The following is a 26,625-nucleotide window of genomic DNA, read 5'->3' as shown; positions in this document are numbered from 1 at the left end:
AATGGTGTGTTGGTATTTGTTCCTTATATGTGCTATTATTAGGTCACTATGTGGTGGTAATATGTGGTCAGGACATGGTGTGGCGTATTTGTTGCTTGTATGCAGTATTTTTAGGTCACCATGTGGTGGTAATATGTGGTCTGGTCATGGTGTGGTGTTTTTTGTTACTTCTATGTGGTATCGTTTGATCAATATATGGTGTGGTGGTTTTTGTTTCTAGTTTGTGATATTATTGGTTATTTTAAAAATTGAAAAATAAATAAAAATATACCTAAAATTGTATTGGATATTTTAACAAATGTTTAGTAAGTTACAGTTGAGTAGAGCTTGGCCAAAAGAGTCTACCTTGTTATAGTGGCGGATTAAAAAATCTTTTGGCTAAAACAAAAGCTGCTGGTTATGTATGTGGTGATGGGAACTGTAAATGTGTGATTGGTGAGGATGTGACGCAGAAGTGGAGTTTTTCCAAGAGAGGTGGTGGGACTGTGGACAGTTCGAGGGGTGGAGGCGAGGCTGGAGCCTGGGTGGACTCTCTAGGGAACCAAAAAAAATTTGCAAGTATGGGGCCCCGAAATTCCTAGTGGCAGCCCTGTTGACACTCCAAGTGCCTCACAGAAATTTATACTATTGGCCAGTGAAGAAAGAATAATTATATTTTTACCAATAAAACGTAGCTTTAGCCCCAAATTTTTAATTGTTATAAGGGCTAATAACAAAACATGGGCTAAGTGTGCCAATACCATACATGTAATCGGGAACTACTTTTGGGGCACAGTGCAAAGCTCAGAAGGGAAGGAGAGCCATATTTTAGTGCTATTGTTTGCAGTTGCCATGACCTTCCTAGAACAGATTGCGGACTCCATATACAGAGCCTGTAAGTGCTATAAGAGCAGTATATACCCCTCAAGTGACCAGAATTTGGAAATTATTCCCCTTTGGGAATTTATCTACAAGATTAGAGGTGATTATGACTGAGTGTTTTCCAGAAACAAGCAGCAGTGGATGTTGCTGAGTGAAGACTGCAAATCTGCTATTATGAAACCCCCATGGATCCATTAACTATAATGATGCAGCAGTTACAGTTATATGAAAAAGTTTGGGCACCCCTATTAATCTTAAGCTTAATGTTTTATAAAAAATAGTTTTTTTTGCAACAGCTATTTCAGTTTCATATATCTAATAACTGTTGGACACAGTAATGTTTCTGCCTTGAAATGAGGTTTATTGTACTAACAGAAAATATGTAATCTGCATTCAAACAAAATTTGACAGGTGCGTAAGTATGGGCACCCCACCAGAAAAGTGATGTTAATATTTAGTAGATCCTCCTTTTGCAAAAATAACAGCCTCTAATTTTTTCCTGTAGCTTTTAATGAGTTCCTGAATCCTGGATGAAGGTATTTTTGACCATTCCTCTTTACAAAACAATTCCAGTTCAGTTAAGTTTGGTGGTCGCCGAGCATGGACAGCCCTCTTCAAATGATCCCACAGATGTTCAATGATATTCAGGTCTGGGGACTTGGATGGCCATTCCAGAACAGTGTAATTGTTCCTCTGCATGAATGCCTGAGTAGATTTGGAGCGGTGTTTTGGATCATTGTCTTGCTGAAAGATCCATCCCCTGCGTAACTAACTACAACTTTGTCACTGATTCATGAACATTATTGTCAAGAATCTGCTGATACTGAGAGGAATCCATGCGTCCCTCAACTTTAACAAGATTCCCGATGCCGGCATTGGCCACACAGCCCCAAAGCATGATGGAACCTCCACCAAATTTTACTGTGGGTAGCAATTATTTTTCTTGGAATGCTGTGTTTTTTTGGCCGCCATGCTTAACGCCTTTTTGTATGACCAAACAACTCAATCTTGGTTTCATCAGTCCACAGGACCTTCTTCCAAAAAGAAATTGGCTTCTCCAAATGTGCTTTTGCATACCTCAGACGACTTTGTTTGTGGCGTGCTTGCAGAAACGGCTTCTTTCGCATCACTCTCTCATACAGCTTCTCCTTGTGCAAAGTGCGTTGTATAGTTGACCGATGCACAGTGACACCATCTGCAGCAAGTTGATGCTGCAGCTCTCTGAAGGTGGTCTGAGGATTCTCCTTGACTGATCTCACCATTCTTTTTCTCTGCCTTTGTGATGTTTTTCTTGGCCTGCCACTTCTGGCCTTAACAAGAACTGTACCTGTGTTCTTCCATTTCCTTACTATGTTCCTCACAGTGGAAATTGACAGGTTAAATCTCTGAGACAGCTTTTTGTATCCTTCCCCTGAACAACTATGTTGAATAATCTTTGTTTTCAGATTACACAGTTGTTTTGAGGAGCCCATGATGCCACTCTTCAGAGGAGATTCAAACAGAAGAACAACTTGCAAGTGGCCACTTTAAGTAGCTTTTCTCATCATTGCATACACCTGGCTATGAAGTTCAAAGCTCAATGAGGTTAGAAAACCAAAAAAAGTGCTTTAGTAAGTCAGTAAAAAGTAGGTAGGAGTATTTAAAACAAGAAAATGATAAGGGTGCCCAAACTTATGCACCTGTCAAATTTTGTTTGAATGCAGATTTCACATTTTCTGTTAGAACAATAAACCTCATTTCAAGGCAGAAACATTACTGTGTCCAACAGTTATTATATATATATGAAACTGAAATAGCTGTTGCAAAAAAAAACATTTTTTATAAAACATTAAGCTTAAGATTAATAGGGGTGCCCAAACTTTTTCATATAACTGTAGTTACTTTGAACTCTGGCCTCTGATCAGTGGCCTCCTTCTCAGAAGTGCAAAAAACGGTGTCAGATCGTGCTTTTATGAACAACTAAAATAACGGACACCACCGGATTACAGGCCAGACAGCGTCTAAAGTGACTTATGTCTCTGTATAGCATATCTTCAGCCGGGGGATCCATATGAAACAAGTATTTCAGAGATTTACATGGAAACTCCTAGTGTTTACACGCAGTGACCGTTTAAAGTCATGACGACAGCACGTCAGGGAATGGGAACTGACACCTGCTTATGATGCGCTATGTGCATCATTGTTCATTAAAACGTTAATGTGGTCTGTGGCCAAAAATCAGCTAAGAGGAGCTCAGAAAAATAGCTAAAAAAAAGCGCATTTTGGTGATGCTTTTTAAACTTACCATATGGGTGATCAGCATGCCACATACAAGGCATAATTCCACTGGATAACCAGGGATTAGCCGACAAATGTGAGGTGGAATCTGGCACCCAAGGTCCGGTCAATACTGCCCCTCCTGTTACCATAAGATTAGGGCTCAATCCAACAGTAGCACATCCGGCTGGATGCATCTGAGAAATATCAGTGAGATCTTTGTTTTCCCTGAAATATGGCAAACATGAAAACCATTAGCTATTCATACAGTTGTGAAAATATACAACACATGTATGTGCACTTCCAGGGAACAAATACAAAAATGCTGCTATATTTACTACTACATGAAATGTAATAATAATTGAGACAGAATATTTGTTAATTTCAGTGCTCATAAATGTACAAAATGCAATATATACGTACTGAAACATTTAAAATAATAGATTTTTATCTCCAAGTGTTAGGAATAGTGATCAGCGAATATACTCGTTACTTGAGATTTCCCGAGCACGATCGGGTGACCGAGTATTTTTAGTTCTCGGAGATTTACTTTTAATCACCGCAGCTGAATGATTTACATCTGTTAGCCAGCATAAGTACATGTGGGGGTTGCCTGGTTGCTAGGGAATACCCACAGGTAATCAAGCTGGCTAACAGGTGTAAATCATTCAGCTGTGGTGATTAAAAGTAAATCTCCGAGAACTAAAAAATACTCGGAGGACACCTGAGCGTGCTCTGAAAATCTCGAGTAACGAATATATTGGCTCATCACTAGTTAGGAATTATATTTCGAAATCGATTTAGTCAATATTTGAAAGCGAATTTAATACTTAAATAATTTGTCCACTACTTGGACAACTTATTCTCGTATCCCTCACTTTGTCCCCATAAAATAATTAAGCTTATACTCACCTCCCATGCTGGTGCCATTCCCGCAGCTTCAGCACTCCATCCACCAGGGCTCCCCTGATGTTGTAGTACACGTGAACCTGGCGTCCAATCTGCGCCTGCATCACTGTCCCCACCCTCTGTCAAATTGAGCAGAAAGAGTAAGTGAAGGATCAGCTACAGTTCGAACTTCCTCTTCTGTCCTGAGGCGGGGACAGTGAGTCCAGCGCTAATTAGGAGCAGGCGTCAAGTGTTACAACAACCGCACGAGCCGCAGGACAGCTAGTGCAGACAGAGGGAACAGTGCAGGAAGTGAGTATTATTAGTGAGGCTTTATTATTTTATGTGGGCTAAATATTTATATTAAAGGGAACCTGTCACCCCGTTTTTTGAGATTGAGCTATAAATACTGTTAAATAGGGCCTGCGCTGTGTGTTCCTATAGTGTATGTAGTGTACCCCGATTCCCCACCTATGCTGAGAAATAACTTACCAAAGTCGCCGTTTTCGCCTGTCAATCAGGCTGGTCAGGTCGGGAGGGCGTGGTGACATCGCTGGTTCTTCCTCAGCTTTACGTTGGTGGCGTAGTGGCGTAGTGGTGAACAAGCAGCGCGCGATCTGCGCTGTCATCCCTTTCGTCGGTGGGGGCGGCCATCTTCCTGGGGCCGCGCGTGCGCAGATCGAGTGCTCTGCTGCACGGGGCAGGAAAATGGCCGCGGGATGCCGCGCGTGCGCATTAGAGATCGCGGTGGCCATTTTCCCAAAGCCGAGGCCTGACTGTCCTTAGATACCGAGATGAGATCCTTAGAACCCTTGTGAGACCATATACTGGTGCGGTTGGCCCTGAGTTCCTCCTAACGCAGGACAATGCCATACCTCATGTTGCTGGAGTGTGTCAGCAGTTCCCGCAAGATGAAGGCATTGAAGCTATGGACTGGCAAGCCCGTTCCCCAGACCTGAATCCGATTGAACACATCTGGGACATCATGTCTCGCACCATCCACCAACATCATGTTGCACCACAGTCTGTCCAGGAGTTGGCGGATGCTTTAGTCCAGGTCTGGGAGGAGGAGCATGCGGAGGCATTGTAGGGATGTCATACAGGTACTTGGTGGCCACACACACTGCTTGGCATCATTTCCATGTCTTGAGGCATTCCACTGAAGTTGGATCAGCCTGTAATTTGATTTTCCACTTTGATTTTGAGTATCATTGTAAGTCCAGACCTCCATGGGATCTTAATTTTGATTTACATTGATCATTTGTAAGTATGTTTAATTCTTCTCAACGCATTCCACAATGTAACGAATTAAGATTTGCAACTGGAATATTTAATTTAGTGATATCTAGAATGTGGGATTTTAGTGTTCTCTATTTTTTTGAGCAGTGTATATTGTAATCATATTATATAGCACTGTGCACCTACAATTGCTTACATTGCCCTTCTACCCAGCTAATTCTTCTGTTTTCCATTAAGTCTATGACATCACGTGATTAAAAACTGACTGGCTGAATCCTTCTAAGCTTATGTAGCAACGGGAGGTCAAATTTCTCTGTATGAGTTATAAGTCACTGTAAAAGTCCCTGGCAGGGGGAGGCAGGAGCAGCTGGGTCTGTTTATACAGAGAAAAGAGAATAATTAAGGTGGCAGAGGGGTAAAATGAGCAGTTGTAAGTACACAGTGCTATATAATATGATGACTATATATAAAGAAAACAAAAACTTTTGCGGGAGTGCTTTTTTAACAACACATTACATAAGATTTACTAAGCCAAATTCCCTTGAATTTAAAAGTACCTTTCATGATTACACACTATACTGCATTACAAGAACATATAGTGGAAAACATGCACCCAATAACCAAAATATATAGTTTATATTTAAAAAGTATAATTTTTATTAAATCAATATGTATTAAAAATGTAACACAAAAATGTATTAAAATGGATAATGACTAGTGTTGAGCGATACCTTCCGATATTCGGAAATATCGGTATCTGATTGGATCGGCCGATATCGAAAAAATATCGGATATTGCCGATACCCGATCCCAATGCAAGTCAATGGGACAAAAATATCGGAATTAAAATAAACCCTTTCTTTCCTTGCAGGTTAATTCCACATGAAGGAAAACAACTAAGAATAACATAGAACGTATCGGGGGAAGTGGAGGAGACATTAAAGGCATAGAGCTTTAGCCCAATCAAATGGAATAGCAGGAATTTTTTTTTTTTTTTTTAAGACATTCTGAGTTACAAAGATATTGACTATATTTAGAATATTTATATTTTGTCAGATATTTTTGTTTCACTACTTCCATGCTCTGCACCTTTTTTTTTTTTTTTTTTTTTTACTTCTCCCACACTTTCATCTTCATCATCCTCAGCAGCAGCATCTTTTTCATCAACATCTTCACCTTATTTATCCTCTTCTTCACCTTCTTCCTATTCTTTTTTTTTTTTTTTTTTAATTCTTTACATTCTTATTCATTATTCTTCTTCATATTCAACTTCTTCATCTTCTTCATATCCTTCTTAATCATCATATTGTTATTTGTGACAGGCATTCCTGTTGTTGTTATCTATAAAAGTTTGAAGATTACACCTTCCGTTCTGCCTGTCACATAAGATTTACAGCAGTATTTGTCCACGTTCAGTTTTGCCTGCAGCAGCAGGTATTTTCCAGGTGCACCATGAGGAGGAACGGACTCACCCCCATACACTGCTTAGTCTTCTTCTGCTTATAATTTAGATAATATCTTTTGCTCTTATTTTTAGTCTTATACTTAATGTTCTTCTGCTTTTTGTTCTGCATCTTCTTGTTCTTTTGCTTCTCGGTCTTCAGGGTCGTCATCTTTAGGGTTTTGAACTTGGAACTGTAGCAGGAGGTAAAAGAAGGCTGAGGAAGTGCCGAGAACCAGCTGATGGTACTGGAACCCGGATGGCTACCCGAAGGTAGAAGAGCCAATGGAACTACCGAGGACCAGCTGACGGTGCTAAAACATGGTCACTAAGCAGGAGGTACCCGTGCCACAAAGCACTACCAAGGACCACCTGATGTTGGTGGAACTCGGATACCCAGAAGGAGGCACCTAAACCAAAGGCTCTGCCCGGAACCGGCTGACGGTGCTGGAACCAGGATGGGGAGCAGAAGGTACAAGAGCAAAAGACACTGCCGAGAACCAGCTGACTGTACTGGAACCCGGATGGCTACCCGAAGGTAGAAGAGCCAATGGCACGACCGAGCACCAACTGACGGTACTGGAACCCGGTTACTAAGCAGGAAGTAACCGTGCCACAAAGCACTACCAAGGACCACCTGACGTTGGTGGAACTCGGATACCCAGAAGGAGGTACCTAACCCAAAGGCTCTCCCCGGAACCAGCTGACGGTACTGGAACCAGGGGGACCTAGTCAACATTGTCTTCCCAAGAACCAGCTAATGGTGCTGGAACTCAGATAGGCAGCAGAAGGTCCACAGGAAAAAAAATAGCTAGGCCGCGAGCCGGAGCAGTTACCGAAAACCCACAGTCCTACAGGGGGAGCTTGTCCTATTGGCACTACTGAACCAGCCTTGATTGCCACTTTCCGCAGCCCACATAGGAAGCACCAAAACTGCAAGCACCATGGATTTGGCTAACCCGACCGCAACACGACAGGACAACCTTTTTGAGTCTCAGTGACCTTGACACTACCCAGAACCAGATAGCGTGCTGGAACCAGGATGGGCAGGAGGGAGTACCCGTGCCAAAGACACTGCCGAGCACCAGCTGATGGTACTGGAACCCGGATACGTTGCCCAAGGTGCAAGAGCCAATGGAACGACCGAGGATCAGCTGACGTTAATGGAACCCGGTTACTAAGCAGGAGGTACCCGTGCCACAAAGCACTACCAAGGACCACCGGGCATTGGTGGAACTCGGATACCCAGAGGGAGGCACCTAAGCCAAAGGCTGTGCCCGGAACCAGCTGACGGTACTGGAACCAGGGGGACCTAGTCAAGATTGTCTTCCCAAGAACCAGCTAATGGTGCTGGAACTCAGATAGGCAGCAGAAGGTCCACAGGAAAAGAAAAAAATAGGTAGGCTGCGAGCAGGCCGCAGTTACAGAAAACCCAGTCCAACAGAGGGAGCTTGTCCTATTGGCACTACTGAACCAGCCTTGATTGCCACTTCCCGCAGCCCACATAGGAAGCACCTAAACTGCAGGCACCATGGAGTCGGCTAACCCGACTGCAACACGACAGGACAACGTTTTGGAGTCTAAGTGACCTTGACACTACCCGGAACCAGCTGGCATGCTGGAACCAGGCTGGGCAAGAGGGAGTACCCGTGCCAAAGAAACTTCTGAGCAGCAACTGGCGTTGTTGGAGCCCAGGGATTACATGACAAACAGAGTGTAGGCTGAGGCCTAATTGGAGCAAGTTGAAAGGGAACCTTTAACTTCCCCAGGCGTTAGCAACTGAAAGAGCCACCTTGTGCAGCACTAACGCTGCACAAGGAAAAGCTGGCTCTTTTAATTATGCTCCTTGCATACGCTGAACTAGTAACATAGTTATTAAGGTTGAAGGAAGACTAAATCCATCTAGTTCAACCCATAACCTAACCTAACATGCCCTAACATGTTGATCCAGAGGAAGGCAAAAAAAAAACCATGTGGCAAATAGTAAGCTCCACTTTGGGGAAAAAAATTAATTCCCGACTCCACATACAGCAATCAGACTAGTTCCCTGGATCAACGCCCTATCAAGGAATCTAGTATATATACCCTGCAACATTATACTTTTCAAGAAAGGTATCCAATCCCCTATTAAATTTAAGTAATGAATCACTCATTACAACATTATACGGCAGAGAGCTCCATAGTCTCACTGGTCTTACAGTAAAGAACCCGCGTCTGTTATTATGCCTAAACCTTCTTTCCTCCAGACGTAGAAGATGCCCCCTTGTCCCTGTCTCAGGTCTATGATTAAAAAGATCATCAGAAAAGTCTTTGTACTGTCCCCTCATATATTTATATATTAATATAAGATCACCCCTTAGTCTTCGTTTTTCCAAACTAAATAGCCCCAAGTGTAATAACCTATCTTGGTATTGCAGACCCCCCAGTCCTCAAATAACCTTGGTCGCTCATCTCTGCACCTGCTCCAGTTCAGCTATGTCTTTCTTATACACCGGAGACCAGAACCGTGCACAGTTTTCTAAGTGTGGTCGAAGTAGTGACTTGTATAGAGGTAAAATTATGTTCTCCTCATGTGCATCTATGCCTCTTTTAATGCATCCCATTATTTTATTTGCCTTTGTAGCAGCTGCCTAACACTGGCCACTGAACATGAGTTTGTCATCCACCCATACACCCAGGTCTTTTTCATTGACGGTGTTGCCCAGAGTTTTAGAATTAAGCGCATAGTTATACATCTTATTTATCCCCAAGTGCATGACCTTACATTTATCCCCATTAAAGCTCATTTGCCATTTATCAGCCCAAGCTTCTAGTTTACATAAATCATCCTGTAATATAAAATTGTCCTCCTCTGTATTAATTACCCTGCAGAGTTTAGTGTCATCTGCAAATATTGAAATTCTACTCTGAATGCCCCCTACAAGGTCATTAATATGTTAAAAAGAAGAGGGCCCAATACTGACGCCTGTGGTACCCCACTGCTAACCACGACCTAGTCCGAGTGTGCTCCATTAATAACCACCCTTTGTTTCCTATCCCTGAGCCAGCTCTTAACCCACTTACACATATTTTCCCCTATCCCCATTATTCTCATTTTATGTATCAACCTTTTGTGTGGCACTGTACTGAAGATGCCCTATAATAAGGCAGATGGAGGCACTGTGGATGCCAACCTGTCCTATGATCCAGTGTGTTTGCCTTTTAAACCTTTTCATCCCTCAGCCAGTTTTCACCTTCATGTCCAGGTATATTTTTACAATTCTGACCACTATCATTTTATGTGGTAATAACTCTGGAATTCTTTAATGGATCCCAGTGATTCTGAGACTGTTTTTTTTCGACACCTTGTACATTATGTTAGTGGTAACTTTAGGTCGATATATTTTGCATTTGCGAAAATAACGGAATTTTGCAATTTTAACCCCTTTACCCCCAAGGGTGGTTTGCATGTTAACCCCTTCATGACCCAGCCTATTTTGACCTTAATGACCTGGCCATTTTTTTGCAATTCTGACCAGTGTCCCTTTATGAGGTAACTCAGGAACGCTTCAACGAATCATAGCGGTTCTGAGACTGTTTTTTCATGACATATTGTACTTCATGTTAGTGGTAAATTTAGGTCGATAATTTTTGCGTTCATTCGTTAAAAAAATGAATATTTGGCAAAAATTTTGAAAATTTCGCAATTTTCAAATTTTGAATTTTTATTCTGTTAAACCAGAGAGTTATGTGACACAAAATAGTTAATAAATAACATTTCCCACATGTATACTTTACATCAGCACAATTTTAGAAATACATTTTTTTTTTTTTTTGCTAGGAAGTTATAAGGGTTAAGATTTGACCAGCGATTTCTCATTTTTACAACAAAATTTACAAAATCATTTTTTTAGGGACCACCTCACATTTGAAGTCAGTTTGAGGGGTCTATATGGCTGAAAATACCCAAAAGTGACACCATTCTAAAAACTGCACCCGTCAAAACCACATTCAATAAGTTTATTAACCCTTCAGGTGTTTCACAGCAGCAGAAGCAACATGGAAGGAAAAAATTAACATTTTACTTTTTAGTCACAAAAATGATCTTTTAGCAACAAATTTTTTATTTTCCCAAGGGTAAAAGGAGAAAGTGGACCCCTAAAGTTGTTGACCAATTTGTCCTGAGTACGCCGATACCCCATATGTGGGGTGAACCACTGTTTGGGCGCACAACAGGGCTCGGAAGGAAAGGAGCGCCATTTGACTTTTTGAATGAAAAATTGGCTCCAAATCTTTAGCGGATACCATGTCGCATTTGGAGAGCCCCTGTGTGCCTAAACATTGGAGCTCCCCCACAAGTCACCCCATTTTGGAAACTAGACCCACAAAGGAACTTCTCTTGCTGCATAGTGAGCACTCTGAACCCCCAGGTGCTTCACAAATTGATCCGTAAAAATGAAAAAGTACTTTTTTTTTTTTCACAAAAAAAATCTTTTAGCCTCAATTTTTTCATTTTCACATGGGCAACAGGATAAAATGGATCCTAAAACTTGATTGGCAATTTCTCCCAAGTACACCGATAACTCATATGTGGGAGTAAACCACTGTTTGGGCACACGGCATGGCTCGGAAGGGAAAGAGCGCCATTTGACTTTTTGAATGAAAAATTAGCTCCAATTGTTAGCGGACACCATGTCGCATTTGGAGAGCCCGTGTGCCTAAACTTTGGAGCTGCCCCACAAGTGACCCCATTTTGGAAACTAGACCTCCCAATGAACTAAACTAGATGTGCGGTGTGCACTTTGAACCCCCAAGTGCTTCACAGAAGTTTATAATGCAGAGCCGTGAAAATAAAAAATCTGTTTTCTTTCCTCAAAACTGATTTTTTAGTCCGCTATTTTTTTATTTTCACAAGGGTAACAGGAGAAATTGGACCCAAAAAGTTGTTGTTCAGTTTGTCATGAGTAAGATGATACCCCATATGTGGGGGTAAACCACTGTTTGGACACATGTCGGGGCTCGGAAGGGAAGTAGGGACGTTTTGAAATGCAGACTTTGATGGAATGGTCTGCAGGCGTCGCGTTGCGTTTGCAGAGCCCCTGATGTGCCTAAACAGAAGAAACACCCCATAAGTGACCCCATTTTGGAAGCTAGACCCCCCAAGGAACTTATCTAGATGTGTGGTGAGCACTTTGAACCCCTAAGTGCTTCACTGAAGTTTATAACGTAAAGCCGTAAAAATAAAAAATTATTTTTTTTTTCCTCAAAAATGATTTTTTAGTCCGCTATTTTTAATTTTTACAAGGGTAACAGGAGTAATTGGACCCCAGAAGTTTTTGTCCAATTTGTCCTGAGTATGCTGATGCCCCATATGTGAGGGTAAACCACTGTTTGGGTGCACGGCAGAGCTCAGAAGGGAGGGAGCACAATTTGACTTTTTGAACGCGAAATTGGCTGGAATCAATGGTGGCGCCATGTCGCTTTTGGGACCCCCTGATGTGCATTAACAGTGGAAAACCCTCAATTCTAACACCAACACTAACCCCAACACACCCCTAACCCTAATCCCAACTCTAACCATAACCCTAACCACAACTCTAACCCTAACACACCCCTAGCCCTAATCCCAACCCTAATCATAACCCGAACCACAACTCTAACCCCAACACACCCCTAGCCCTAATGCCAACCCTAACCATAACCCTAACCACAACACACCGCTAATCCTAATCTTATCCCTAATTCCAACTCCAACTCTGATCCAAACCATAACTCTAATTCCAAACCTAACCCTAAGGCTATGTGCCCACATTGCGGATTTGTGCGCGGATTTTTCCGCACCGTTTTTTAAAACCCGCAGGTAAAACGCACTGCGTTTTACCTGAGGATTTCCCGCGTTTTTTTGTACGGATTTCATATGCGGTTTTACAACACCTGCAGATTCCTATTGAGGCGCAGGAGTAAAACGCTGCGGAATCCGCACAAAGAATTGACATGCTGCGGAAAATACAACTCTGCGTTTCCGCACAGTATTTTCCGCACCATGACCACAGCAGATTTGCTTTTCCAAAGGTTTACAAGGTACTGCACACCGCACGGAAAACTGCTACGAATCCACAGCCAAATCCGCACTGTGTGCACTTTTGTGAGTTCTGCTCTTGGGCTCCCTCTGGTGGTTTTAAGTGGAATGGCTGCTCCTTGGATTTAGCTGTCAGCAGCTGCTTCCACTGATTGTCTTTTCTGCTCGGCTATTTAGCCTGGCTCTTTCCTTCAGCTTGTGCCACTTGTCAATGGTTCCTGGTTGGATTCACATCTCTTTGGATTTCCCTGTTATCCTGACCAGTTCAGCAAAGCTAAGTCCTTGCTTGCTCTTTTCTGTCCACAGGTTGTGGACTTATCCGTTCTGTGCTTTCTATGTTTGTCCAGCTTGTCGTATGAATTAATTCTGTGATGCTGGAAGCTCTGGGAAGCAGATTTACCCTCCATACCTTTAGTCAGGTGTGGAGATTTTTGTAAACTCTGTGTGGATTTATTGTAGTGTTTTATACTGACCGAACAGTATTCCATCCTGTCCTATCTATCTAGCTAAACTGGCCTCCTATGCTCATCCTAGTTTCATTCTGTGTATGTCTTTTCCCTCTCCATTCACAGTCATTACTTGTGGGGGGCTATCTATCCTTTGGGGATTTTCTCTGAGGCAAGATAGTTTTCCTGTTTCTATCTTTAGGGGTAGTTAGTTCTCAGGCTGTGACGAGGTGCCTAGGGAGTGTTAGGAACATCCCACGGCTACTTCTAGTGTTGTGTTGAGCTTAGGGACTGCGGTCAGTACAGATACCACTTCCTTCAGAGCTCGTTCCATGTTGCTCCTAAACCACCAGATCATAACAGTGCACATACCCTAATTCCAACCCTAATTCTAACCCTAATTCAAACCCTAATTCTAACCCTAACCCTAATTCTAACCCTAACTCTAACCCTAATTGCAACTCTAACCCTAACCCTAGTTCTATCCCTAACCTTAGTTCTAACCTTAGTTCTAACCCTATCCCTAGTTCTAACCCTAACGCTAACCCTAGTTGTAACCCTAACCCTAGTGGAAAAATAAAAATAAATATAATTTCTAAATTTTATGATTTTCCCTACCTATGGGGATGATAAAGGGGGGGAGCTATTTGCATTTTTTTTATTTTGATCACTGTGATACATCCTATCACAGTGATCAAAATGAATGAAGAATCTGCCGGCCGGCAGATTCGGCGGGTGCACTGCGCATGCGCCTGCCATTTTGCAAGATGGCGAGGCCCATCCTGGAAGCCGGACGGACACTGGGGGGGACCCCAAGACTCGGTAAGTATTGGGGGTGGGATCGGACAACGGGAAGGGGGGCGCCGGGGTCTCCAGCCATGGCCGATGCTATTGCAGCATCGGCCATTGCTGGATTGTAATATTTCATCAATTTTCATTGCTGAAGTATTACTATTGCTCTGATTGGCTGTTGAAAGTGAAACAGCCAAGCAGAGCAAACGTAACCACGAGGGGCGAAGCCGCCACCAACCCCCCCACCCCCCTGGGCTGAAGTACCACTCTCCCTGTTCCTGTAGGTCGGGTGAAATTGGAGTTAACCCTTTCACCTGGCCTGCAGGAACGCGATCATTCTGTGACACAGCATATGCGTCACAGGTCGGCTTGGCACCGACTTTCATGCCGCATACGCTGTGTCACACGTCGGGAAGGGAATTAACAAAAAAAAAAAAATTATGAATAGGAATCATTCTGTATATATGAACAAAATTTAATAACAAACATTCCTGGAGGATGAGACAGACTATAAAACGCGCTTTTTTCCTCCACATTTTGGAGGAAAAGTGAGGGGTGCATCTTACAGTCAGGTTGTATCTTGTGTGGCTGTTGATGGGAGTGGTTGGGGGGAGCAACAGCGGCGGAGGAGCGGGTAACAGGAGGCAGGAGCTGGTGGCTGAAGCTCATAAGTTTGCCTGCTGTAAAAGAAAAAGTTTATTCAATGCTCCCCACGCCCATAGTCCCTCCCACCTGTATGCATTAAAGCTGTAGCCTAAAAGCGGGCGGGATAATGCACGTGTGTAGATGTGAATATTCATTCTCTTTAATAGAAGCCGCATCTTATTGCCCAGTCGCTGCAAGAGCAGGTGGCTACCGCTATCAGTGTGCCCACTTAAAGAAGATGAATATTCACTGCTCTCCACTCCTATAGTCCAGGGCATGGGGAGCAGTGAATATTCTGTCAACTGACTGCGACACGTGTGGACGCATGGCAGTGACACCACAACCTGCATACACGGTGAAACCAGCTCTGGGCATCAGAACAGGATGCAGCGCTGTGAGGGAGCAGAGGAAGCGCAAGAAGGATTTTTTTTGTGTGTGTGCGCGCAATGTGATGGGGGCCATATATACTAGGATGGATTTCGGGGGCCCATGTATTCCAAGATCATGGGGGGGTTCCCGCAGATGGGGATGATGGCGGCCCATGTTTCCCAGGATGGGAATGGGTGGCCCCATGTGTAATCCTGGGAATGGGGGTTGCATGTATACAAGAATTGGGATGAGGGTGCCAGTTATACCAGGATGGGGGCCCACAAACAAAAGGATTGGGGGGCCACGCACACCAGGATGGGGATGAGGTGGGCATGTATACTAGGATGGGAATGGGAGCAGTGTATCTCACGATGGAGGCCGTGTATCACATGGGTCATTCCATATCAAGTGATCCAAATATGAATATTTTTTTTACCTGACGTCTTTAGTTTTTTTTTATTTTTTGTTTTTATGAAGTACAACTTTAGTTAATTACAAATTAAAAGTTTAGAATTTATTTCTTCATCAGTTAATTTTTTACAGATTTTGTAAAGTTTTGAAAAAGCGCGAATTTTGGCCTGGTATGGCTTTACATTTGTTATCATATCTCGGGCTATAATTAAGATATAGAGGTGGGAGAGGCATCATTTTTCTAAGAACGGTACTAGCTTTCATTTGATATGTCACAAGACTATGTTTCTTTATATTTTGTTCTGGAGAAATCAAATTAAATATTTTGATGCGCAATTCTGAAAAAAACGTATGTTTTAAAATTGTGAAAACATGCATGTGTGTTACTTGTGTCCTTGTTTATATTTGTACAGGGACTCAACTTGGGATCTATCAAATTTATATTATTTTTTTAAGCCTTGAATCATCTGATTTTATGATTGTGTAAGTTTCTTCCTTTTTTCTTTTCAAATTACAACTTATTGCATTCAACATTTATATGTAACAATAAAGAAACACAAAAAACAAATACCGAAGTGCCAGAATAAATACATCTTAATCATCTTAACAACTTGCTCAGCATTTTCAACCTGAATTCATTGAACAAACCAAAAGATAAAAGGTGATCATATCCTCAAGTGTGGTTTTCTAAATACAGTCTGATCCTAATTATATGTTAAAAACAAGACTAAAAGAACCAATATTTCTACCACCTATTTATACGTGGAACAATTTTTTTTCTACTGTATCACTAAACATGTCATTTCTGAAGTGTTTAAGAAGAATAGTACAGTAGTTAAATCCTCGTTCTATAAAATATGAACTAATCAAACAATTAATAGTAGGTTTTTACACTGGCCTGTTATCATTAATGTGTCCCTTCTAGTGGGTGAAATGTCATCTTGTCCATAAGGGCTCACTAGCAATCGCCGTTTCCTGCTGTGTCAGAGTATGTGCGGCCTGTCATGGTGCTCGGCTCCACCTGAGTTATATCTGATTTTTGTTCATTTTTACAATGTCTGATTTTCTTGGATACACAAAGGACGGCGCTGGACCAGAAAGTGCAGAAGAGTCACTTCTATGTCTTCATTTTCACAATCTTTGGAGAGTCCAGTAGCCGCCAGCGCCGATCATATTCACAGGTCACATAGCCAGTTGTGTCATCCATTTCCGATCTTGTGCCGCCTTCTACCACTTCATGGTCGTCACGGTCTTTATTTTCACTACATGGGATGACAGTCCGGTATTGCAGAGTCCCTGTGATGGGTTCTGCTTCCTGTAACCGAGGTTTTCCCAAACTCTCCTCCTCTTCGTAGTCCTGGTTTGTACAATACATGAACTGGATGTTAAGAATATTTTTCTCCCTCCATTTGAGGAGTTGCCTGGGTGATAAGATTTGGTGTGAATACGGTCTGTGGAGGCCCGAGCTGCCGGCCGGTCATCTGCTCTGCATTCACAGTCTACCCCTGGTCATTCTCAGCCCTAACAAAGCTTATCCTCTGTCCTCCTGCTTCTAAGTTGTAACATAATAAAATAATACAGTAATATCTAAAAATCATGGATTATTTGGTAAATCTAGACCCCACACTGTTAGACCACAGGCTGAACAGATCTGAAATCAAGATTTTTGAACTGACACTGTAATAGTTTTATTTTTTTTTTTAAATATGATCCCATCACGATCCCATCTTGTATTTTGGTACAGATGTGGATAGGAGCATAGCAGGAACATGTGCAGTTTTTGAAATTTTTAAATTAAACATTTTTTTGGAAATGCGTTTTAAAGTTTTGCGCTTGCGTTCGCATAGGTAAAACATGATCAAAGATACTCTTGTGACATATCTGGAGAAAGACTGTACAGTTCTGAGTAGAATGGTGTTTATTTTGTTTCTCTATCTCCTTTCTAGCCTGAGTTATGGGGAGAAATGTAAAGGCAGGCAACACCGTAATTCACACTTTTTCCGAACTTTGAAAATCAACAAAAAATAAAAAAAAATCTAGAATTTTTTCTTCTTCACATTTTGCATTCTCTGACACACTGTTACCAAATAACAAAATCTCAAAAGAATTAAAAATATAGTGGTAAAAATCATTGGTTCACTTGACATGGAATGACCGACATAGGATGGGGAGCCATGTATACCAGGATTGGGAGCCATATATACCGGGATGGGGAGCCATGTATACCGGGATGGGGAGCCATGTATACCGGGATGGGGAGCCATGTATACCGGGATGGGGAGCCATGTATACCGGGATGGGGAGCCATGTATACCGGGATGGGGAGCCATGTATACCGGGATGGGGAGCCATGTATACCGGGATGGGGAGCCATGTATACCGGGATGGGGAGCCATGTATACCGGGATGGGGAGCCATGTATACCGGGATGGGGAGCCATGTATACCGGGATGGGGAGCCATGTATACCGGGATGGGGAGCCATGTACACCGGGATGGGGAGCCATGTTTACTAGGATGGTGGGTCATGTATACCTGGATCGGGAAGCATATATATACCAGAATAAGGGATATTAGGATAGAATTGGGGATTATTACCCCTTTAACAAGGTCAGCAGCCACCCCCCACAACCACAACAGTGCATCATAACCAGATTTTTTTTCTTTATTTTTTTTTCTAATGTCCTCCTCTAAAACCTAAGTGCGTTTTATGGTAAAAAAAAACAAGGTAAATAATTTTCAAAAATACTTGTCCTTTTATTACAGGGGTTTCCCATTACTAGAACAACACCTTCTTAAAAGAAATGTTCAGCATTTAGCCCCGATAAACAAACCTACACTCACCTCCCGTTTCCAGCTCCATTCGAGCGGTTTCAGCATTCACGGTCCCAGAGCTGTGATGTGGTGGAGGGCCACATGAAGCTCAGTGCCCAATCAGCGCTGGTGTCACTGTCCTCGCCTCGTGTTGAAATGAACATGAAGAGGAAGTCAGAGATGAGCTGCAGCCCGGACATACGCTTCATGTCCAGTTTGTACGAAGGCGGGGGACAATGATGCCAGCGCTAATTGGGTGCAGGGCATAAAGTGTCATTCAACCACATCACAGCCCCGAGACTGCGAGTTTGGACAACGCTGGAACGGAGCCAGCATTGGAGGTGACTATAGGTTTATTTTATTGAGCCAAACATTTAGTTTAAAAAGGGTTTGTCCTGGTAGTGGACAATCCCTTTAACAATGAAAATCACATCAAAACATTATTCTGTTTTGCAGGCTCACCGAAGAAGCTTTGTATGCTCCCTGTCAATCCTCTCCAACAGTAATCTTTCATTGCAATGTCTAATCCTTTCATCCACACTCTCCACTCTTGAATGACCTATGAATAATAAAAGTAAATTCATTAATGTTTCCATTTATAAAATCAATATCTTAAACTTGTTAAAAGAAATAAAGGTTATCATTACCAAATGCATTACCATACTTTATTTTTTAACAACTTGGTGACAGAGCTAATTTTTACCTTAACAACTAGGCCAAATATTTTCAATCTGACCACTGTCACTTTATGTAGTAATAACTCTGGAACATTTCAACTGAGCCCACTGATTCTCAGAATATTTATTTGTGACATATTGTACTTCATGTTCGTGGAAAATTTTGGTTGATATGATTTGAGTATTTTTATGAAAATAACAAAAACTTGAAAATTTAGCAAGTTTTCAAACTTTAATTTTGTATGCTTTTAAATAAGATAGTTATACCACACAAGATAATAAATAACATTTCCCACATGTCTACTTTACATCAGCATAATTTATGAAACATAACTTTTTATTTTCTTAACTTAGAAGGATTAGGGACCACATCACATTTGAAGTGACTTTGAGGGGGGGCTAATTGACAGGAAGTAGCCAAAAGTGACAATTCTAAAAACAGCACCCCTCAAAGCCACATTCAAGAAGCTTATTAACCCTTCAGGTGCGTCACAGGAATTAATGGAATGTGGAAGGAAAAACTGGTTTATCCCCTTCATGACCGGGCTTTCGCTCCCCTCCTTCCCAGAGCCATAACTTTTTTTATTTTTCTGGCAATATGGTCATGTGAGGGCTTATTTTTGGCGGGACGAGTTGTACTTTTGAACGACATCATTGGTTTTACCATGTCGTGTACTAGAAAACAGGAAAAAAAATTCCAAATGCGGAGAAATTGCAAAAAAGTGCAATCCCACACTTGCTTTTTGTTTGGCTTTTTTGCTAGGTTCACCAAATGCTAAAAATGACCTGTCATTATGATTCTCCAGGTCATTACGAGTTCACCTGCACCAAACATGTCTTGGTTCTTTTTCATCTAAGTGGTGGAAAAAAAATTCAAAACTTTGCTATAAAAAAAAAAAAAAAAGTGCAATTTTCCAATGCCCGTAGCGTCTCCATTTTTCGTCTCCTGGGGTTGGGTGAGGGCTTATTTTAGGCGCGCCGAGTGGTGTGCTATGGTCCCCTAGTAGTTCGCACAGGAAGGTCAGAAGAGAAGATGTGGGTGTTTGTTGTGGCACAATTTCAGCTTACCCAAGCCCTAGGCCTCTGCATTCACCATCACATCCAGTACCCAGTCCCATTGCCCATTTTAAAATGGAGGACAATATTTTCCATGTTCACTACAAATGGCTGAATTTGGAGCGAACTTATATGTGATCCGTGTGACAGACAAACCACCGTTTTAAACAGCTGGCCTGTAAAAAAAAATTATTCCTAGACCCTGATACCTGGGGCTATGTCTAGAAATATGTTTAATAGCAGCAGCTGCAGACAGAACTGGAATGGACCCTCTTGCTATATGCACTGCAGTCTGCAACATACACTGCCTGCCTGCCTAGCACTGATATCTATGCAGCTTTATCGGTCCTCAGAAGGACTGTTCAATGAGATGGATATCTGTATAATATATGGTATACCCACACTAAGTAAAAACCAAGCAAATCTTTCCCTCGCTCAGCAGGAACTCTCCCAACACTGCCTGAGCAGTAGTAGACTGTGACGAGCATGACGGCGCCAGGTCTGATATAGACCTGATGATGACGCTGTGCAGCCAGCCAATCACTGTAATGCCACAACCAACATGGCTGCGGCATTACAGTGTGTGGCAGCAATCCTGCATGCTCATTGGCTCTCTAAAGAGCGCTAAACATGCAGAGCGGGGACTCGAGCTGCCGCCGAGCAACCCGAGAATTACTAGGCGAGCTCCGAGCATCTTGAACTGTGAGATGCTTGGGCGAATAACTAGTTATGGCGAGCATGGTCGCTCATCACTAAAAGGGTTAATTAGCAGGCCAGTTTTATAGGTCAGGTCTTTCCGGAAGCAGCGATACCAAATGTGTACATATATATATATATATATATATATATATTTTCTTACAATCTTTTTAAAACATTTTTTTTTTTTTACTTTGTCCCACTATGGGACTTTCATTTTTTGCAGACCGATCGCTTGTATAGCTTTGAGATGTAGCAGCATGCCTATGCTATACAAACTGTCAGAGCAGCACTGACAGACAAAATAGCTGATCATGCTCTGAACATGATGATGCTACTTTGCTAGCTCTGGTGAGCTGGATATAGCCATGACTATATCAGGTCACCATGGCAATGATAGCATGGTCTTCAATCCAAGGGCAGAGGGGCAGTCTTCCCTCTGTCTGCTCCCGAAATTCTGTAATTGAGTTCAATCGCAGCATTTATGGGGTTAAAGTTCCAGGAGCGGTACAGGACCACTCCTGGCACTGAGTGTCGGGAGTCAGCTGTCAGCAGGCGGCGATCGCGCGCACAACTCCTGTAGATGCAAAATAACTGTGATGTCCCAGGTCAATAGGTACCAAGTCACAGGGACATATGGATACGTCTCAGTTGGGAAAGGGGTTAAAGTAAGAGGGTAGTGATGAGGTGCTCCCTGAAAAATGCCCGCAGGAAAAATGCCCACAAGGAAATTTGCCCGCACGGAAATTTGCCCACACGGAAATTTGCCAATTGCAGCATCACAAAGTTTCAGATCTATGATATTTGAGGTGAAAGGTGAGTATGTTCACATGATGTGTGGTCAACTTGTGATTTACAGCTGACCTAGTGCAAAACTGCAAACATGCTGAAGATCTGTGGTTTGTAGCAGTCTGTCATTATCAGCAATAGATAGATCTAGTCTGCTCTCATCTCTCACTGATTCTGCCTTAGGGTACCGTCACACAGTGCCATTTCGATCGCTACGACGGTACGATTCGTGACGTTCCAGCGATATCCATACGATATCGCTGCGTCTGACACGAAGCAGCGATCAGGGATCCTGCTGCGAATCGTACGTCGTAGCAGATCGTTTGGAACTTTCTTTCGTCGCTGGATCTCCTGCTGTCATCGCTAGATCGGTGTGTGTGACACCGATCTAGCAATGCGTTCGCTTGTAACCAGGGTAAACATCGGGTTACCAAGCGCAGGACCGCGCTTAGTAACCCGATGTTTACCCTGGTTACCAGCGTAAATGTAAAAAAAAAAAAAAAACAGCACATACTTACATTCCGGTGTCCGTCAGGTCCCTTGCCGTCTGCTTCCCGCACTGACTGACTGCCGGCCGTAAAGTGAAAACAGAGCAGAGCGGTGACGTCACCGCTGTGCTGTGCTTTCACTTTACGTCCGGCAGTCAGTGAGTGCGGGAAGCAGACGGCAAGGGACAGACACCGGAATGTAAGTATGTGCTGTTTGTTTGTTTTTTACGCTGGTAACCAGGGTAAACATCGGGTTACTAAGCGCGGTCCTGCGCCTAGTAACCCGATGTTTACCCTGGTTACCCGGGGACCTCGGCATCATTGGTCGCTGGAGAGCTGTCTGTGTGACAGCTCCCCAGCGACCACACTACGACTTACCTACGATCACGGCCAGGTCGTATCGCTGGTCGTGATCGTAGGTAAATCTTATAGTGTGACGGTACCCTTAGGGTACCGTCACATTAAGCGACGCTGCAGCGATATAGACAACGATGCCGATCGCTGCAGCGTCGCTGTTTAGTCATTGTGTGGTCGCTGAAGAGCTGTCACACAGACAGCTCTCCAGCGACCAACGATGCTGAAGTCCCTGGGTGACCAGGGTAAACATTGGGTTACTAAGTGCAGGGCCGCGCTTAGTAACCCGATGTTTACCCAGGTTACCATTGTAAATGTTAAAAAAAAAAAAAACACTACATACTTACATTCCGGTGTCTGTCGCGTCCCTCGGCGTCAGCTTCCCTGCACTGTGCAAGCGCCGGCCGGCCGTAAAGCAGAGCAGTGACGTCACCGCTGTGCTCTGCTTTATGGCCGGCAGGCGCTGGCACAGTGCAGGGAACCTGACGCCGGGGGACGTGACAGACACCGGAATGTAAGTATGTACTGTTTTTTGGGTTTTTTTTATATTTACAATGGTAACCAGGGTAAATATTGGGTTACTAAGCGCGGCCCTGCGCTTAGTAACCCGATGTTTACCCTGGTTAAAAGTGAACACATCGCTGGATCGGCGTCACCGATTCAGCAATGTCAGCGGGTGATCCAGCAACGAAATAAAGTTCCAGACTTTCAGCTCCGACCAGCGATGTCACAGCAGGATCCTGATCGCTGCTGCGTGTCAAACACAACGATATCGCTATCCAGGACGCTGCAACGTCACGGATCGCTATCGTTATCGTTCTAAAGTTGCTCAGTGTGAAGGTACCTTTACTCCGAGGGTGCATACTAAAACCCTATGTGCCATATCAATCTATACCTATGGTAGATATTTTAGTCGTATACATCTATACCTATGCCTATTTTAGTTTTTTTTTTTACAGTTTCATTTTCTTAATTTAGTTTTCTTTTCCACTTCACTCTATTTGAAGCAGAATAACCAATTTATTTACTTATGTATTTATTTGACATAAAGTTGCTATACATGAATGTAGGGGTTAACTTTTTTGGAAACTGAATAACAGTTTTAAGCTCCGTTTTTTTTATTGGAATAAGTTCATATTAGTACAAGAAGGTTATCTTCCCAGTTTCATTAAGATCTTTTTAGGGATTCAGTCTTTATGTGCCGCCATATTCTTCTATACCTAGGCCTATGGTAGCTTTTTTTTACAGTTGAATTTTTATAATATATTTTTCCTTTCCACTTCACTCTATTTAAAAATAAATTAGCAGAGGTTAAAACTGTAATTGTGTTTTCAACAAGGCAAACCCATACATTTCTATATAGTAACTTTAAATTTCAAATAAACACTGAATCCCTAAGAAGATCTTAATGCAACTCTGAAAATAAGTTTGTCGTTGATAAGAACTTATTGCAACAAAAAAAACAGAGCTTAAAAATGTAGTCAGTTTTCAACAATGTTAATTCATACATTCCTATATAATAACTTTACATTTCAAATAAACAGTGAATCCCTAAGTACAGTCATGGTCAAAAGTATTGACACCCCTGCAATTCTGTCAGATAATACTCATTTTCTTCCTGAAAATGATTGCAAACACAAATTCTTTGGTATTATTATCTTCATTTAATTTGTCTTAAATGAAAAAAACACAAAAGAGAATGAAGCAAAAAGCAAAACGTTGATCATTTCATGCAAAACTCCAAAAATGGGCCAGACAAAAGTATTGGCACCCTCAGCCTAATACTTGGTTGCACAACCTTTAGCCAAAATAACTGCGACCAACCGCTTCCGGTAACAATCAATGAGTTTCTTACAATGCTCTGCTGGAATTTTACACCATTCTTCTTTGGCAAATTGCTCCAGGTCCCTGATATTTGAAGGGTGCCTTCTCCAAACTGCCAATTTTAGATCTCTCCACAGGTGTTCTATGGGATTCAGGTCTGGACTCATTGCTGGCCACCTTAGAAGTCTCCAGTGCTATCTCTCAAACCATTTTCTAGTGCTTTTTGAAGTGTGTTTTGCGTCATTATCCTGCTGGAAGACCCATGACCTCTGAGGGAGACCCAGCTTTCTCACACTGGGCCCTACATTATGCTGCAAAACTTGTTGGTAGTCTTCAGACTTCATAATGCCATGCACATGGTCAAGCAGTCTAGTGCCAGAGGCAGCAAAGCAACCCCGAAACATCAGGGAACCTCCGTCATGTTTGACTGTAGGGACTGTGTTCTTTTCTTTGAATGCCTCTTTTTTTCTCCTGTAAACTCTGTTGATGCCTTTGCCCAAAAAGCTCTACTTTTGTCTCATCTGACCAGAGAACATTCTTCCAAAACGTTTTAGGCTTTTTCAGGTAAGTTTTGGCAAACTCCAGCCTGGCTTTTTTATGTCTCGGGTAAGAAGTGGGGTCTTCCTGGGTCTCCTGCCATACAGTGCCTTTTCATTCAGATGCCGTCGGATAGTACGGGTTGACACTGTTGTACCCTCGGACTGCAGGGCAGCTTGAACTTGTTTGGATTTAGTCGAGGTTCTTTATCCAACATCCGCACAATCTTGCGTTGAAATCTCTTGTCAATTTTTCTTTTCTGTCCACATCACATCTAGTGAGGATAGCCACAGTGCCATGGGCTTTAAACTTCTTGATGACACTGCGCACGGTAGACACAGGAACATTCAGGTCTTTGGAGATGGACTTGTAGCCTTGAGATTGCTCATGCTTCCTCACAATTTGGTTTCTCAAGTCCTCAGACAGTTCTTTGGTCTTCTTTCTTTTCTCCATGCTCAATGTGGTACACACAAGGGCACAGGACATAGGTTAAGTCAACTTTAATCCATGTCAACTGGCTGCAAGAGTGATTTACTTATTGCCAACACCTGTTAGGTGCCACAGGTAAATTACAGGTGCTGTTAATTACGCAAATTAGAGAAGCATCACATGATTTTTCAAACAGTGCCAATACTTTTGTCCACCCCCTTTTTTATGATTGGTGTGGAATTATATCCAATTTGGCTTTAGGACAACTATTTTTGTGTTTTTTCATTTAAGACAAATTAAATGAAGATAATAATAAATAATAAAAATACACTGGCGCTATACTTGCACATAAAATAAAGGTCCCACAAGTGCTGCCGGTAAATCAGACAGATACCGTGCCAAATCTGTCAGAGAAATAGAAAACAATTGAACAGTAAGAGATACCGCGCTACAAGTGCCCAAGACCTAACTTAAAGTAAATAGGTGTGTATGGATAGGACCATACACACCTGCGCAGCAGCGGCGGCCATTTTTTGTTTCTCGTGCATCCAGGGACGCCTCCGGCCGGGACGTCTCTGGCGCTGCACGGAGCTCCACTTGGCCATGACTGTAGATCTTTATCAAAAATGTTTTGCTTGAAAGCCCTTGTTTTTGTTTGTTTGATTTTCATACTATGGCAATGGCAGTTTTTTTAAATGTTTTTCTTAATTTATATAATCTCTCTGATCTCAGTTTACTAATAAAATAAAATATACAGTTTACTTTATTTAAAAAAAAAATTAAGGGCTCACTCACACTGACTGTTTCGGCTCCGTTATGTGCATGCGCTCTTTATGCGCACACGCATAAGAAGCGCATGCTGAATTACTGTGTCGCTGGTTCTTAGAGCACACAATAATTCAAATAGGTGGCAGCAGTCCATTCTGCGTGGCAAAAACGGACATACTGTCACTTTTTTCTGTGCATCCGTTCGATGCGCAAAAAAAGTGCAGTGTCTGCATTATCCCATTGACAACAATAGGCTCGATTTTTTCAGCGCAGAACGGATGCGCTGAAAAAACATGCAAACGCCGCCTGTGTGAACGAGCCCTTATAAGGCGAAATTGAGCTGTCTGTTGTAAACACAAGTCACATACATGTTACTGTAGATTTGAACTGAATGCTGAATCCTAGATTAGATGAGGAAGTATAAATTACATAAAAGTATTTTCATTACAGAAAAATAATTAAGTGAACACTTACATGACTGAACGGATTACGAATATTGACCTAACCTTATTTAAAACAAATCAAAACATAGCTTCAAGTCTAAGTTACATAAAACAATTTTATTTAGGAGAAATATTTAAGTTAACATTTACACAACTGAATAGATTACGAATACTTGACAAAACCATATTAAAGAGTAACTATCATGTTTGAGGGTTTTTTTTCTAGAACCCCCTTAACCCATTAGGACCTGTTTAAAATAAGAAGACTTCTTACTGACCCTCCTGTCGGATTACGAAGCTCCTCTTCTGGGCCAAAGTGCAACTGAACAGTTGCCGGAATGCGCA

At 42.3% G+C, this 26,625-nt stretch overlaps 1 protein-coding gene across 5 annotated transcripts in view; it reads right to left on the bottom strand.

The window, feature by feature from the left end:
• Nucleotides 1-26,625, bottom strand: part of TNRC18 (trinucleotide repeat containing 18) — a 672,655-nt gene that overhangs the window by 558,674 nt on the left and 87,356 nt on the right. For all 5 annotated transcript variants that reach the window (XM_069733831.1, XM_069733830.1, XM_069733832.1 and 2 more), the window contains exons 6-7: nt 18,682-18,778; nt 3,146-3,345 (exon numbers count right to left, since the gene is read on the bottom strand). In XM_069733831.1, coding sequence (XP_069589932.1) covers nt 3,146-3,345; nt 18,682-18,778 — 297 coding nt within the window. The remainder of the gene's footprint in view (nt 1-3,145; nt 3,346-18,681; nt 18,779-26,625) is intronic.

The sequence above is a fragment of the Ranitomeya imitator genome, chromosome 7, assembly GCF_032444005.1.
Source record: "Ranitomeya imitator isolate aRanImi1 chromosome 7, aRanImi1.pri, whole genome shotgun sequence".
Lineage (NCBI taxonomy): Eukaryota > Metazoa > Chordata > Amphibia > Anura > Dendrobatidae > Ranitomeya > Ranitomeya imitator.
The sequence above is the reverse complement of the archived record's forward strand: the minus strand, read 5'-3'. Positions and strand labels throughout refer to the sequence as shown.